This window comes from Emericellopsis atlantica (genome assembly GCF_019669845.1).
Source record: "Emericellopsis atlantica unplaced genomic scaffold F5Z01scaffold_6, whole genome shotgun sequence".
NCBI classification, from domain to species: Eukaryota; Fungi; Ascomycota; class Sordariomycetes; order Hypocreales; family Bionectriaceae; genus Emericellopsis; species Emericellopsis atlantica.
The window spans coordinates 539687-555699 of record NW_025764708.1 but is presented as its reverse complement, the minus strand read 5'-3'; the positions used below and the strand labels follow the sequence as shown (position 1 = coordinate 555699).

The 16013-nt window shown below is 58.0% G+C and overlaps 6 protein-coding genes across 6 annotated transcripts; 4 read left to right on the top strand and 2 right to left on the bottom strand.

The window, feature by feature from the left end:
• Window positions 1-154: 154 nt before the first annotated feature.
• F5Z01DRAFT_618175 (gelsolin) lies at window positions 155-1333 on the bottom strand (the record flags this gene model as incomplete). The annotated part of the gene is made up of 1 exon (XM_046261020.1): window positions 155-1333. The coding sequence occupies one exon, from the start codon at window positions 1331-1333 to the stop codon at window positions 155-157; it is 1179 nt and encodes a 392-aa protein (XP_046120644.1).
• Window positions 1279-3242, bottom strand: F5Z01DRAFT_485299 (Golgi transport complex subunit 5-domain-containing protein). The gene has a single exon (XM_046260112.1). The coding sequence runs from the start codon at window positions 2880-2882 to the stop codon at window positions 1566-1568; it is 1317 nt and encodes a 438-aa protein (XP_046120643.1). The 5' UTR covers window positions 2883-3242; the 3' UTR covers window positions 1279-1565.
• F5Z01DRAFT_485298 (uncharacterized protein) lies at window positions 3243-5672 on the top strand. Its single transcript, XM_046260111.1, has one exon. It carries the CDS (start codon window positions 3604-3606, stop codon window positions 5356-5358), a length of 1755 nt encoding a protein of 584 aa, XP_046120642.1. The 5' UTR covers window positions 3243-3603; the 3' UTR covers window positions 5359-5672.
• Window positions 5673-8765: 3093 nt separating this feature from the next.
• Window positions 8766-10213, top strand: F5Z01DRAFT_485589 (uncharacterized protein). Its single transcript, XM_046260117.1, has 2 exons — window positions 8766-9646; window positions 9731-10213. The coding sequence occupies exons 1-2, from the start codon at window positions 9007-9009 to the stop codon at window positions 9787-9789; spliced, it is 699 nt and encodes a 232-aa protein (XP_046120641.1). The 5' UTR covers window positions 8766-9006; the 3' UTR covers window positions 9790-10213.
• On the top strand, window positions 10074-12208 carry F5Z01DRAFT_634291 (uncharacterized protein; the record flags this gene model as incomplete). Its single annotated transcript, XM_046262044.1, has 2 exons — window positions 10074-10567; window positions 10627-12208. 2 exons carry the CDS (start codon window positions 10074-10076, stop codon window positions 12206-12208), a joined length of 2076 nt encoding a protein of 691 aa, XP_046120640.1.
• Window positions 12209-14549: 2341 nt separating this feature from the next.
• F5Z01DRAFT_634290 (uncharacterized protein) lies at window positions 14550-15857 on the top strand (the record flags this gene model as incomplete). The annotated part of the gene is made up of 1 exon (XM_046262043.1): window positions 14550-15857. The coding sequence occupies one exon, from the start codon at window positions 14550-14552 to the stop codon at window positions 15855-15857; it is 1308 nt and encodes a 435-aa protein (XP_046120639.1).
• Window positions 15858-16013: the final 156 nt, after the last annotated feature.

The window sequence follows — 16013 nt, the reverse complement described above, 5'->3', positions numbered from 1 at the left end:
ATGGTAGCCTCAGATGGGTGTTGAAGACGCGAACTTGCGAAAAGACGAGGGGCGTGTTGTCCAAACGGAAGTTGATTTTCCAGCAGCGCGATACTTGCCTACCCTGCAGCATGCCCATGCAACTAGCTCTACCAGCAAAATCGAACTTCCAACTCTATGCTTCAATCGCTTTCAAAAAAGAACGACTCTCGTGACCCTCGTTGACCTTTGCCAATGGTATGAGATAGGCATCATCGTCTTGGCTGGTCAGCCAGTTGATGTACATCCTCGCAACATGCAACCACTTGGACTTCTCCGCCTTACTGGCCCCTTGTCCCTCCCAAACCCAGACGGCCTGACCACCATCATCAAGGATGAACACGTCGTTCCCATCGAGATCGTCCGTGGAGAGTGTGGGGCCGTCCTTGACCAGGTCAAAGGTCAGCTCACCCGAAGCATCGCTCAGACGGAAAAGCTTCTTGCTCGTCCCCTCCTGTCCGGCTTTGCGAGCCGGGGCCAAAGGTCGGCTGGCCTTGAATCCGTCCATGGGCGTCTCTTCATTTCCGCCTAGCAGGTCGACGATCCGCTTGGATCGCGACTCTGCCTGTGTCAGGACCTCGACGTCGACGTGCTTGGCGAGGGTCATGTCGTGGACAACCTGTGCTGCCTTGGCCTTCTCCATGGGACTGCAGCCCTTGCCCTGCCACACCCAGATCTTGTCGCCAGTGTCCAACACAAAGACATCGCCGTCGTCCAGGCTTCTCCAAGTGGGCTCCACTTCGTGCACAACCAACCCGTTGGCGCCGGCACTTGGGTTCTTGAACACGCGCAGAAGTGTGAGGATCTCCTCCTTCATTTCCTCCTCCACGTGGCGGAAGCCAGACCGGACACCACCCGAACGAATGGATATGCGCGGGAACAGAGACAGGAAGTCGTCCGACGGCGCACGCTGCACTTCCCGGTGCTGTGTGGCCGCGCCGTGGAGAAACTCGTCCAGCTCGACGGTCTTGTAGGCCGCGGTGCCCGCCTCATCCTGGGTGGTGTGGTTGCCCAGCCAGAAGAAGATGTCGTGGCCCAGCTTGTCGTCGCTAACCTTGTACGAGTGCAGGACAATGTAGCTGTCGCCGTCGTAGAACTGGCCGTACTTGTCCTTGGGCCAGGCGACGACCTGGAACTCCTCAATGCGCCAGATGTGAAGACCAGCCGCGGTGCCTACATCGTTGGCGTGCCAGGCTGGCACGGATACTGCCGAATTGTACTTGACCTGGTGGTCTATATCGGTGCCAATGAGCTCGACGTTGCTGTCTTTGATGTCGTATTCCTTTGGGTGCACGAGGCCTGCGTTGGGAGCCATGCTGGCAGCGAGCAAGGTGAAATAGTCAACAGTTACTGGCTTCTGCAGTACGTCTGCAGTATGAAGAGAACATAAATCATTGTATTGATGGACAGACTGAGGTGAGGCGTGCGGGGACTGGATCCACCTCATGGCAGTGCCGCACGCTTGCCGCCTTTTGATGGGGACTGGACTGATTCGTCAGACAAATGCGTGAGGCGTTCGGCGCCTGTCTAGGTATTACAGATCACGTCTACCGACCCAGGTTGTTGACCACGCTCGCCACCATGACTGCACTTTCGCGCTCCCAATTGCCCGTCGTCGTCCTCTTCGACCCGGACAGTGCGTTGGGCGGCTGGCAGCCCCTGAGGACGGCGTGTCGGATCGCGTCCCCGACATTGGATTTGTTCGATTTCAGGGTCCTCGCAACCACGCCGCCTCGGTTGACAATGTCTTGCACACGACTGGCCAAATTGCTGGCCATGGTTCGCCAGTAGTACGATGGAAGCGAGGACGTCTCCAGATGCGCGTATATGGACTGCAGCAGTGGTACTTGGCTCTGCCGTGCATCAGGGGGAAGCAGGGGGTGCGAAGGCGCCTTGGTAGCTTCGAGGATGATTTCCAGGGCGACAATGTGCTGGCACTTGGCAGAAACTTCCAGCAGCGCCCTTTCCAGCGTCGGCAGCTGGCTCAAGGCTCGGGAGAGAATCGTCACAGATGTCTGCAGGGCTGTCCGTATGTATGATTCGAGGGCAACGAGCAGATATCGAGGGGTCCATTTCTCCGCCTTGAGCGTGACCAATGGCGACAGCAGATATAGGGTCGCCATGGCCGACGCCATGTTCTCTCGAGCCTCTTCGCCTTGGGCGAATGTCATCGAGTTCGTTATCGCAAAGTCGCGTAATGTCCGCTCCGCCGTATCTCGCACTGACCGTTCAATCGGGTTGATGACGGTGTCCTGCAGGCTGCGCACCGCGTCCACTCGGTTCAGCCCGAACCCTTCCTCTCCTTGTGCTCGTTTCTCGAGGATCTCCCGTAGACTTAGAATAGTGTACGAGCACCGCACCAAAGCTGCCTGGTCGTCGCCAGCCCCTGAGCGCCCCAGGTCAGCATGCTGGACTTCGAGCTGGCGTCCGAGCTGTAGACATCGACCGACCGACCGCGCCAATCTCAATGTCTCCCATAGTCGCAGAGCAACCTGCCGCACCTCGTCTGCTTCGGCATGCTTGTCGACAACCTCCTTCTCCAGCTGCTTGTAGCTGTCGTTCAAGGTCTTGATCTGAGCGTCAAGCTCGTCAACGATCCGTGCACTGGCGCTTGTTTGCTCTTGGGTATACTGAAGTAGCGGTATCGCCGAGCGCGTCGTCAGAGAGTCAATGTGCGAGTCGACTTCCTGGGCGTCAAAGAGAACCCTTGAAAGGGGTGTCGACAGGTCTAGCGTGGAGTCATTGGGGTTGTTGGTCGCAACGACCAGCGAGTTGGCAAAGGCAGCTGGCTTAAAGTTCGGATCCAGGAACGTCTCGTAGTCGACGTAGGATGGCTCGTCGTTGTCTTGGGATGCTGTCGTCATGGTGGGCTGCGCTGCGCGTGCAAGTCAACACTCGCTCGGCCTCGGGCGATTTCGATGGATGTTTTGTCTTAGCGTGGGGAAGAAAATCGCTGCGCTGCTGCAGGCTGACAAAAGTCCAGGGTGCATGGAGCCACATGGCATCGATCGGCCTCCTCATCCACAATCCTGTATAACAGGTCTGATACTGTATCAGCGAGCATAGCTATTGCCCTACTGTTATCTCACAGCATTGAATTAGTTCAAAATGCAACAGTCTGAGCCTTCAATCGCGTCGTCGAGTGCCAGACGCCCTCGGATTTAAGCTTATGTCAGCAAGCGTGATGATCGGCTGCGGCATTTGCAGCCTCCATTCTGGCGCCCTCGATCCATAATTCGTTCTACGACACCACCAACCTGAATCGTCCTGGTTCCGGCACTGCCGATTAGCTCTTCGGGGTTCGCTTCCATCGCCTTTTGCACGCGGGTGGTTGGAGAGGCAAACGCCGCAATCCTCGCTCTCTTCTCTATCCCCGTGTCTCTCCCGGACGCACCTCGCGTCGCGGTCAATTCAAAACTTTTTCTCGACATCCCATCCTAATACTCTCCATCTCACTCCCACTTCCCGCCCTCTCCCACCTCGAGCCATCCGTCCGTCTCGAATGTCAAGTCAGCGCGACAAGGCTTCCGCTTCCGTGTAAGCCGCCGTTTCTCCAGGCCTCGCGGGCCAACGCCTTCGCCCATCATGATCACCGCCGCCGACCTCTACGCACGCGACGAGATTGGCTTTCCCGCCGGCGCAAACGACACCGACACCGTGATCGGTGGCGTGCATTACAACAAGACCACTCTCGAGCACTTCAACTACACTCTCTTCGACAACCAGACCTTGTCCAACGGCAGCAAATGCTGGCTCATCCAGGAGCCCTATGCGCCTCCGCTCTTGTTACAGAATGGCACCTTTATCAACCACACCGACTGCTACTACCCAGTTGACCCGATCCGGGAGCGTGGCTTTACTGGCATCGGCATGGCATGCGCGTTCGGCGTCGCTCTTGTCCTCATCCTCACAGTCCTAGCGAAGCACGGACGGCATTATCTCCCCGTGGAGAAACGGTTCACCCCCATCGGACGGAGGTGGCAGTGGTACTGGGGCTGCTTCGTCTGCGCCTGCGCGCTCATCAGCCTGTTCCTCAACGTCGAGGTCGACCGGTACCGCGTGCAGCAGCTGCCCCTCATCGTGACGAGCTTCTTCTGGTACTTGATGTGCATGGGCACCACGTGTGTCGTGTGGGAAGCGGTTCGCCACTGGGGCAGCTGGCTCGAGAGGCAGTACGTTGATCCCAACCCGTTTGCGCTGTCCGAGGACGATCGGCGCGCCCGGGTCGAGTTCTTCCTCCCGCTCATCTTCTACTTCTTCACGTGGATGAACTTTTTCATGGTCATTCCCCGTAACTGGACGTTTGCCCAGAAGCAGCGCTACCCGTGGCAGACCGAGAACGTAGCGCGAGTGGCGGCGACCAGCATCCGATTCAAGATTGGCGCATTCTTCCTTTTTGCTTCCTGGCTGATAATTTGCTTCTCACTGTGGCACTCGATCAAACACTACAAGCCCCGCAACCGCGGGATCATTAATCGCGGCGTCGGCCTCGTCAGGGCGATTCCCCTGCGCTTCCTTTTACTGATCCCCCTTCTTCTGAGCGTCATTGGGTATCAGGCCCTCATCTCCTTTGACTTTGACTACTCTGTCATCAAGAAGGATGGACCTGTCCCCATCATCTATGGCTGGGGCTATGGGGCGCAGCTCCTCGTCCTGATCGTCCAGATCGCCTACGGCTTCGCCAGCCCCAATGAGGACAAGGAGCTCATCAGGCAGAGAAGGGTGCGCGGCGAGACCCTGGACAGGGAGTTGGGTCTCGTCCGCAAGCCTGCCTGGTGGCGCCGTGTCAAGGGGGAGCACATTGTCGGGACCTTCCGCGACAAGCTCCTCAAGAACGTCCAAGAAGTTGGTCAAGGACGGGGTGTCGGGCGACGGGCCGAGGGTGACATGGAGCGGGACATCCGCGAGAACATGGAGTCCGAGGCTCGCCAGGACGACGGCATCAATATCGAGATGAGCAACTACGGACGCAGAAAGAGTAACAACAGGGAGGAGTGGAATCCTCGTGCTGACCTGGCTGGCGTGCACAGCATGGACCGTGGGGACGAATTGGCCCGCGGCAGCAACCCCGAGAACCAGCGCGTTATGGACATGGCCTCGAGCCTGCTGTTCCCCGATCCCGCCGAGGTCGAGCGCCGGGATCGCGAGGCCGAAGCTGAGCGCATCCGTCGACTCGCCTATCTTCAGGAAGACGGACCTCCGCCAGCCTACAGGGACGCGCGTGGCAGGGGCTCGACGAGCAGCCAGCGGCCCGCGACAAGCGAGCGCAGTAACAGTACTGCCACAAGCAATTCGATCAATGCGCCGCCCACCAAGGTGCGCAGCATGTTGGATATTTGATGGACATGACAGTGGTACGACTGGAGCATGTATGACTGGCACTTGGTATGTGTGGCGTCGGAGTCCTTTGATGGGAGGCATGGCATGTTTTTGGCGTTTTATGTTTGTATCTCTTTGATACTTTGATGACTACGCAATTATAACATAGACACGGTCAATCTTTATTCGCTTCGTACACCATCACCAGGGGCTCTCATCCGGAGAGGTTGAAGGTGTGCATTATCCGCACATGTGATCGGTTAGTCTACCTAGGAGTCGGCTTACCCGGGTGCAAGAGGCATGGACCCTTACAAGTTAGACTCTTTCTTGCGAGATCCGACCTGCTTCATGCACGACACCACGACGACGAAGCAGTGCCTCCGAATCGCCAGATGCGCACAACCTACACCCAATAGGCCACGGATGAAATGGCGGTGAAGAAGGCACGCGGCACTGGTCCCTGCGTGCAAGCGTTGCACCCGTCCTGTACGTGACCTCCCTTGCAGCATTCGAGAAGACATGCAGTCGAACGCACGCACACCGGGAAACAAACCAAGATAGGTCAGATTCCCAAGATGCATTTATCCGTCCGTGTATCCAGCGGGAGGATCGATAGGTATGCGGCGGCTCGACATTCAACGGCAGGGGTTTAGATATGCAAGAACCAGCGCACCGCGGGCGATTGATCCCTCCTAGTGGCCGCAAGTCCTAGCCAGCCTTCCGAGGCTCGCAGGTGATGGCGAGTATGTAAAACTGGACACACTCCCGGGTCCAGAGCCTTCCGTCGAGGTATGCTCAACTCCCTCTTAGGGCCATGCCCGAGTGAGCGCAAGGGGAAGACTGCCAGACGCGGGTGATATCTCAGTAGGCTATCCGCGCCCGTGCCTTGTGGCTGACAGGCTGTTGGTCCCTTTATTCTTCCTCGGTTGGCCCGGAGAGCTTGAGAGAATGGATGTTTGGGGCGGTCATCTGGGCCGCTACATGAACTTAAATAGACTCGATGACGGCACATTGAGGATCAGGTCCAGGTCGAGTCCGAGTCCTGTGACAGGTGGAATTAGGAGGGTCCGTCAAGGAGAACTGACAGCATTTCCCATTGTCCCATCTATTACATTCGCCTGGGACGCTGAGGTCCGCGGCACTCGTGCGAGATGTTATCGATAGCATCAACGGGAGGCGGGTGCCAGTGCCTAGTACTTGAGCAAGTGTGTGGTTATCATGCAGCTAGTACCTCTCTCCTTGCATGTGCTTGCTAGTCTAGTACTATAGTACTACTGTACTATATACGACCAACAAGTGCACATGTCGTGATGTGCATATTTCCCAAGCTTATCGGGAGCCTGATTAGCTTCAGTCAGTTCGTGCATCGAGAGCATGGAGAGCGCCGGCGTCTGGTCTAGGGCTGTGCTGTGCTGCATGACATGTCCACGTCGGTACCGGGACCTAGCTTTGGCCGAGAATTCCTTTGAGATGGCTGCAACCTCGACCTATTTGCCATTGTCATATAGCAGTCGCGCTCAAACTGTTTCATATACCTATGGGCAGTTCTGGCGATGGCTGCGCCGGGAGTCCATCATGATGTTGCCTTTTGCTCGTGGGTGCAAGTCACACCGACGTCTGCCAGAGGGCACGATATGCTGATCCATACCAGTCCCCAAGACAGATGTGGAGACGAAACATTCGGGAATGAGTTTTGAGCTGAGAGAGCGAGACATGATCCCCACTTGGACGACTAAATAAGCGCGCCCAAGACTGAATGCATCGAAGTCATGTGTAGAACGCAATCAGCAACAATGAAGCTATCGCATCATTGACACCAGCCAGCTCGGTTGGCCCAAGGTACTTAGGATGGGGGTTTCATTCCAAATGCCATTCTGTGTGCATCCGAGAGCGCTTCTGAAGCGGTCAAGAACGTCATTGCTGATGGTCGACCCCACCACTTCCGCAGCGAGGGGCGGCGGGAGGGGCAGCATCTCCAGCCCCTGCAACCACCAGATCAAAGGCACCCCGCAGTATCCGTCAACACCATTGCGCGAGCAGACTGTCTCCATGTCGCCGTTTGCCCACGAGCTATACGTAAGTATGTCCACGTCAAGATGCCGGCCAAGCAAGACGCATAGAGTGGCTCAACACCACGGCCGCTTCACTCTGTAACCGTCGTTCATGTTACCGCTGGAATGTGTCTCTGATGCCGGGCACGGCGCGCAGGAACAAGACAGACTCTAACGACACGAGGCGAGGCACAGACGATGCTGGTGGTGATGTTGCACTCCAGTCAGGCGGCCGATGGCCCGCCAGGGGACCATTCCAGGAACCGAGAGTGGCACGGCGCTGGAGCTGTCGGCTGACCCAAGGCTAATAAGGTAAGGTAGGTTACCTAAGTTTGGCGAAGGGCCGCGAAATCCAGTCGACGCATCAAGCTAGGCTGACTATGCGCACTCTTCTGCTGCTGCGCTGCGGCCAGCGGTAACTGCATGTACGGCACCCCCCGCCAAGGCTCTTCATGATAGCTTCGAATGCTATTTCTGGGAGGTGTCACTCGTCCATCCTCCCTTGCCCGCAAGGGCTGGAGCAATGTGTTGGCCTGCATGGGCAGAACAGGGCTTCTCGCCCCAGCCTCGTGGCAGGTCGGCCGGAGTCTGACTCTGCCCTCCTGTCTAACCACGAGGGAATAATGAATGAATAAAAGAAAAGAAGATGGCGGTCAGGGCAAATTTGGTCCATCACAAGATCAGCGGATCTGCTATGCGTGCGCTCTGACACGCCCAGCCCCTCGCATTACACGGCCAAGCAGGGATCCTCGCCAAGGGCCCCACCACCGTGGGCGCCGGCCCCTCTCGCGGCGCGATGGCAGCTCTGGTCACTGTCAGTCTGTCAGTGTATAACGCGCGTGCATCGTCATCCAGCAGTGGCGCACCTAATCCCGTCCCTGAGCCTCAGATGCACCGTGGTACGGCGTTGAGTGCTGCGCACGACGAACCTGGAGCCTGCGCACCACCAGCTTCGTGTCGTGGAGGCCGGGAAACAGTTTCAGCAGTCCGTAGTAAAGATTGTCTTGCTTCGTCTCGTCTGTGCTCCGTGCGGTCTCTTTAGCACGTTGTGTCTCGATCAAAGACTCCAGTTGTACATAGGCGCACCCCCCTCCACCGAGTCGCCGTGCTCGAGTCAGAGGCCCCAGGGGACACATCCATCCACATGGGAAAATCCAGGCACTTGTTGAAAGATCTCGACCACAAGCCTCATCATGCTTCCCGCACGTCGGAGGCGTGGATGACGATGGACTGTCACCGGACGCCAGCTTATTTGTAGTACCTTGCCTATCACTTGCGTGACCCTGTGGCCATCACGTACGGCCTAAATTCATCGTACCTGGCATGCCATCCCTATCGACACTGCAATCAGCGGTTCGGGCCATTTCGCATCTCCTTTCGTCGGCTTCTTCGCCATCATGTCTTGGGCGCTGTCTCACAGCGGCCAGGCGGGCAGCCAGGCGGGCAGGCACCAGCTTCGTTCGCCCTGCCGCCAACCACAGAGAACGCAAACGGGCTGATTGGCCGATCGCAGATGATATGCAGCCCGCATCCGGGACTCCTGCACCGGTGCATTCGATTGACTGGCTAATCAACAATACGGATACAGAGAACTGAGTTGGGTGTTTTCAGTTAATAGATGGCCGTCATAGCAGGTACTGGGGCCCAGCTGGCTGGCAGGGACAGGCTGGTAAACGCTTTACTTGTCATCCTTGTTGATTGGGTGCTTGTGTCCGTGCGGAGGCAAAGTCAGGTCAGGCATGGCTGGAATATCCGAAGAAACTTTGCTTTAGCCCAGTGCAGTGCAGGCCAAGAGTCAAACAAATCAGATCCTCGCGGTCCAAGCTACGGACCGTTAGTGCGGGCCCTGTTTTCGAGATCGAGGGGACGCCCTTTCCATCTGGCTTTCGTTGGCTGGTCACGGCAGGCACACGAACAAACTGATGGGCTAGAGTCCAGTCACTGTCACTCTCCGGTTCCAGCCTGTCTGACAGTGAGTGACACGCATGGCCGCCACCTTTTTGACTGGCTTGCGATTTCAGCGTTCAGCGAACGAGGAACTGGTGCCTTGCGTCGAGCGTCGAGTGACTTGAAACCTGGCTCCTCCAGCCAGTCAGTCACTCACTCACTCACTCACTATTCCGAGTCCTCCGTCCACATATCCATCCATCCATCCATTATTCACAATTACACGCCCCCCCTTTCTTATGGGCTTTGCACTGCTTCAACCAACACCCAGCCAGCCCACCTTCCGTGCCTGGATTACCACTTATTACCTGGTAGTATCCCTACCTCCAGCATTCCCCCTTCGTGCTCGCCGCCTCCCCTCCGACTTGCCCTCCCGCATCTAATACTATACCTAGCCAGACAGACGTCGCTGCGGTTCGTGCAGGCCATCTCGTTTGACTCGATAGGTTTTTAAACTCGAGGCGCCCACGCCATACTTACTTGTCGGGCCCTCGAATTTCCGCATCCTTCGGCATCCTGCCTGTTGCCCCGGGCTTTACCATACCTGACAGCAGAAATCCCAGCCCCAGCCATCCTCCGGCGCTTACCTGTCCACCACATCACCACCAGGGCTCGGGTCAGTGCGCCCACGACTGCACGCCCGAACGAGTGCAAGCGACGCAAAATTATCGACAACAAATACTTCGTCGCCGTCATCATTACCCTCTCGGCGCCCATTTCGATATCGCTTCGGTCCCCATGGCCGCGGCGTTCCGACCGGTGAACTCGCCTCTCGCCTCGGAGGCGGCCACCAACAGCAGGAGCATCATGACGCCATCATCCTCCTCAGCGACCCCAACGCCCCGACCGAGCACCGCTCCGCACACAGCGACAAACGCCACGATGGACTCGATGGACGACAATGGTGTAACACCTACGAGGGAGACTTTTAGTCCGGCGATAGCTGGTCAGCGACCGTTGCCCTCGAGTCCGTTCCCACACTCCGCGCACAGCCGCACATCCGGCGAGACCGACCGCTCCAGACAGTCGCGACAGCGAGACTCGGCAGAGATGGACCTGGATGAGTCGGACGGCGAGCAACAAGGCTCGGACGACGGCTCGGACGATGAGAGTGTCGACGCAGACGGCGTTCGCACGGGCAAGAAGAAAAAGTCGCAGCGCTTCTACTGCACCGATTATCCACCATGCAAGCTGAGCTTCACGCGAAGTGAGCATCTAGCGAGGCATATCAGGTTCGTTCTATCCACTCGCGAGGCGCGGTCAAATATTCTCAGTACACTAATGGTCGCAGGAAACATACTGGCGAGAGGCCGTTTCAGTGCCACTGCTCACGCCGCTTCTCGCGCCTCGACAACTTGCGGCAACACGCCCAAACCGTACACGTAAACGAGGAGATCCCCATCAACTCGCTTGCCGCCACAGGCTCAAGATTCCAGCGGCAGATGAGGACGGAGCGGGCTCGTCAAGCTGGCAATCGTGCCAGAGCCTCGACCGCTGGCAGCGCTGGCGGGCCGCCTAGGGGACACTCCAAGAGCCTCTCCACGTCCAGCATCAACAGTATAAGCTCCATCAACTCCAACTACACGACGACGGTCGATTCACGTCGAAGGCCGCCACCTCTGATCGTCGCTGATCCCCGCTCGAGACCTATGGATCCGTATAGGCAGGCAGAGGGCCTATACCAGTACGGCCGCCAACCCTCACCCACCGAATACAGCACACCGACATCAGCCACTTTCTCGACGGGCCACAGCAGTCCCCAGTGGGCGTCTGGGATGGGATCGCCCAGGCCATCCCACTCTCGCTCCCAGAGCATGTACACGCCCAGCCGTCGACTGAGCGTCCCTTCGGCCACGTTTCAAGTGATGCAGGGACAGGTTCCCGGCCGACCAGTGTTCGGTGGTGCCGGCTCCATGAACAGCTCCAACAGTGGGGCTTTCTCTCCGGCTTCCAACAACATGGCTGCGTCTCCTACCATTTCCAACGCATCCGGGTGGTCTGGACGTCGCGACTCTGTGTCGAGCTCTGCGGAGGACTGGCGCAGGCGAACCTGGCATCCGGATAGCCGTGTATATGGCCAGGCTGGGCATCAAAGTCAACTGAGCAGCGTCGCGAGCCAGACCATGACAGGCCCAGAGCCGAGGCCCCCCATGGTCATGGACCCCGCCACCACCAAGTCGAACTTGCAACTACCAGGGATCGAGTCGTTTGATCAGCCAGGTGCGCAGCGTACATCAACCACGCCGCCTCGTCGACAGCCATCGCCCATGATGGTCGACGCTCATCCACGCCCTCCGACCCTGCAGGCCCATCACGAAGATGAGAGGCGCAATCTCAACGCCTACGACGCCAGTCTCCAGCGCGGGCTGAACCGACTCGATATTGATCCGCACACGCCACCGCGAGACGGTGCTGGTGCGTGGGCTTCGGAGGCCAACCGTGCTGTGCAACAGGCGCAGATGGAGAATGCCAGGATGAATGGTCCCGTTGTCCGATTCGACGCGCAGCCTCCGACATCGTACCCTCACCCCGGTACGCAGGGCATGCACTACCATACCATGTCGGCGCCCAACGTCTCGGCCATGCGGGAGTCGAAGCGTCGCGGCTGGTACAATGGCCCGATGGCGACGCATCGTGAAGAACGCGTGGAGCAGGAGCCGCGCGCTAGTCGCGTCGACAGGATGGTCCATCCCAACTTCACGGGCTTCAGTGGTTTCCCGGCCCGAGACCAGCAGCCTTCTGGACACCAGCAGCAGCAGCCGCCTCACCATCACCAGCAGGAGGGCTCATCCAGCACAAACAATTCCCTGGGCCGGCTGGAGGCCCTGGTAGCTGTGGCTACCGGAGAAGGCGCGGCCACCGCAGCCTACTAGTCGGCATATCCATCGCCATCTGACACACGACCCTATAAATATTTTGGTTGTCGACCTCACACACTACTCAACAAATGCCACTTACGACGTTGGCCATTGTCACATTTTTCTTTTTGCGACGCGCACCGTCTCCAGCGACAGTTGGGATTTGCTTTCTAGACGGAATTCTTGCGGCGGAGCCCTGCATTTTCTATGCTCTCTTTTGGTTTGGGTCAGCATTTGCTGTTACGACGTTATGATATACCTCCTTTTTTCCATTGTGAGATGAACAGCAAGGGGACAGCGAGTATACTTTGCGGCATGATTTTCACGACTATTTCCTTTTCTCCTCTTCGATGTCTGCGGGATGCGGTTTTCTTGTTTTAGCGACTATGCTTGGTTTACATTGCTTTCTTTGATACCCTGAGCTTCTTTTTGAGTTTCATAGGGAGGCGAAGATGGGGACTGTGCGGATGGACGGTACACAATGGGCGTTATGCGATGGTACTAGCTGAGGGAGGGGGTACGTGAAGTTGGAGTTTTGATGTCTGGTGGTCGTTGTTGAATTGAACGAGTCAGTATGCCGATACGCTGTGCCTGTTTCTGTGGTGATGGTGATGATGGACGTGGACCTGTTAGGTGTGTTGCCTACCCTGCAATGGCAGCAGCACACCACTCCGCGACTCGGACTTCATATCGAGCATGCCTCAGTATGGTAGTAACAAAGTTAGAATGGACTAGAGTTGTCCTTTGATGTTGGTATGACACTCGGCAGGTTTCACTGCCAGTCACACAAGGACTGAAGTCTTGTCATTCCATCACATGTCAGCGTGCAGAGGTCCCATATCATGCGATTCCCACGCAACGGTAGTCAAGCATGTGTCGACTTCACATCCCTCTAACACAAGCGCCTTGACGCATCTGAGATATGCTATATCTGGCCAATAAGCATGCTGTCTCTCCTTGCGTATCACAGCCTCACAGGGACGGCCGTCGCGTACCTAACTTAGCTGGTTGAAGGACCCGACGCAATGGAGAGTGCCTCTGCGTCGGGGGTGCATGTGAGCGTGCCTCTCTCCCCGCACTTTCAGGGACTGCAGCATGCATTCTATTGTCGTCTGCACCCGTGGGATGAGCGAGGGATTGGGTTCCGGGCCGCTCATGGACCAAAAGGGGGGGAGGGGAGGCGAGCCACGGCCGCGGTCCTGCATGAGGTGTCCTATCTTTCAGCTAGCCGAGCTAGAGTTGTCTAGATCCTGCTACACTGGCTGGCCTGCGATGCGCCATGGCGGCCACTGCACACGATTCATGTTAAAAGTGGCATGTCAAACTCATGATGGCCTCACTTTCATGGAGGAGGCTCCCCCCAGACGATGACGATGACCTATTATGCAGATCATGCGGCGACACTCCAGTCTCCAGAAGCAGGGTCCAATCCGCGTCTTTTCCGCCAATCGCCACTGTCGGGGGATTGGCAGCCAGGGCGTGCAAGTGTTTGAACGTTTGTGCAGAATAGTGAAACGGATGCTCTGCGTTGAGGCTTTGTTTCCCTCACGGAATGAGGCTCATATAGTTTACGACGTAGAAGAATTGGGTTTCACCGGACTGTGTCGTAGTTCAGCTTGGACGGCGAGAGATACTCTCTATCATGATTCCTCGACTATGAGGTAGCCATCCGCTTCAGGACTTGTGCATGCCTGGTTGTGTACAGGCGCAGAGCGCTTAGCCCCAAGAGGATAAGCAGCCAGCTAGCTGCTAGTAGGGACGAAACCTCCTCTTGTCCAGTGACTCCAGCCGCTTCTTACAGGCTGTTTCTGTCAAGCTGAGCCTCCAGTCCTCCATCAACTTGAAGTCACCGACAGTCCAGTCTTTTGCCAATTGAGGGCCTGGGCTCGGCTGGTCTGCCGAGTTGACGGTCACGGACCCCCCCCCCCACTGGTGACTGGAGTTTGGAGTGCCGTGCCGATTGCACCTGGACCTGGACCTGGGCCTTGCTTTTTGCCTTCGCCTGGCCTCCAACCTTGCTACCTTACTTGATCCCCTCCAGTCGTCGCCCGCCTGCCAGCAATCATCGTCCCTCTCGCATATAGACGACGAATGTATCTCACCTGCGAGCACCGACCAAGACCGTCCCTACCTGCTCTCGACAGCGAGACCAAGGCGTCACTCGAACGGTAGGGCTCTACAGAACGTGCGCGCGTGCACCATCGTCATCGCCGCCTTGCCTTACCCACACTCATCCGCACAAACTGCGGCATCGTCGACTCCTCTTTCGACGACTCAGGCTGGACCCTGTCCACGATTCCCCACTGCTGCATTTAATTAGTAGACGCGCCGCGCCCGCATCATGCTTTTTTCCAACATGTTCTACAAAACACACCGCTCGCCGCTCGCCAAGCTGCGACAACACAAGCCCGGGCAGGCTCCCCCCACCATGTCGAACTCTTCCTCCGGATGGGACGCGCCAGAGTACGCCGACCTCTTCTCGCGTGACAAGGTGAAATTGAAGGCCGCCGTCAAAAAATACGTTTCGAGCCGCGTGCGCGACGATTGGACCTTCACGTGGTCACCAGAGGGCCGAAGTGAGCCCACGACGAGGGCAGCAGACGCCACCGCACCCGCCCTACCGGAGCGACTCGAGCAGCGAGATCCGGTCAATATCCAGGACGAGACGCAAGAAGACGATGGGTACCAGGTCGACACCGACCCCGATGACGCCATCAACTCAGATCTGGACATGGACCACGACAGCGATGACGCACGCTCCGTGTACAGCATCGTCTCGGACGATCCCACACACTACAAGCCTCGCATCGAGTGGGACTCGGACTATCCGGTTGACGAAGACGCGCTGCCCCCCATAGCTCGCGCCAATACAGCGGGCCTGGACGACGAGGAGACCAAAGCCAGGCGCAGGGCACAGCAGAGGCGAGATCTGCGCAAGGAGATGGAGTGGAACCCTGGGCTCGCCTGCTTCGAGGCGCGACGCAACGCATGGACAGAGGCGAGGGTCGTTCAGCTACGCCCCAAGCCGGAGACACCGACAACCTCTTCATCGCCCACGAGCCAACGCTCGTCACGTCGGCGGTTCTTCCGCCGTTCTGTCTCGTCGACGTCGTCGGCTGGCACAACCAACCAGCCGGGTGCGTCATCCTCCGCCCGGGGCGAGCGATCACCGCAGAGGGAATCGGAGAACGACACCAGCAAGACCGACAAGACGTCCAACTCGGACTCGTTGGGCCACGGGAGTTATCCAGTGGAGACCATCGTGCCCGTGGCCGCACCTATTCTCCCACCGCAGTGTCTGCTGCGGGCGGGCATCCAGCCGGACAACTATCTAAAGCTGTACGACAAGTGCATACTCGACAACCAGCAGCCAGCGTGTCCCGTGAATCTAGCCGACACCATCAACGCGCTTGTCATGGGCTGGAAGCGCGACGGCGAGTGGCCCCCTCGTCCCGCCATCCCCAACGACTTTCCTCAAAGAGCATCGACAGGGCCGACAGAAGCGGCGGGCGAGCGGCGCAAGAGCTTGACGGGCCTGCTGTCCCGCGACAGGACGGCCGAGGCGCGCGCCGGCAAGGGGGTTCGGCAGAGTCTGTCGCGCGCCTTGGGGCTGGGCACCCATATCGAAGCACCGGGGGGGCCCAGGCCGACGATGGCGGGCTAGAAGCGGCCGGGCCACGAGTACAGGGGTCTCGCGAAACCAGCGCTGGCTAATATATGGCGCTGCTGTTGGTGCATTGATACGGACGTTACGAGCGCATGATACCCACCCCCGGTCGGTAGACGAGCAGAAGTCTACGTCTTCCCTCAGCATCTTGGG

Coding starts and splice junctions, on each gene's coding strand:
- F5Z01DRAFT_485299 (XM_046260112.1), bottom strand. CDS start 2,882: ATGACGACAGCATCCCAAGACAACGACGAGCCATCCTACGTCGACTAC.
- F5Z01DRAFT_485589 (XM_046260117.1), top strand. CDS start 9,007: ATGGCCGTCATAGCAGGTACTGGGGCCCAGCTGGCTGGCAGGGACAGG. Junction 9,647..9,730: donor GGATTACCACTTATTACCTG/GTAGTATCCCTA, acceptor TACTATACCTAG/CCAGACAGACGTCGCTGCGG.
- F5Z01DRAFT_485298 (XM_046260111.1), top strand. CDS start 3,604: ATGATCACCGCCGCCGACCTCTACGCACGCGACGAGATTGGCTTTCCC.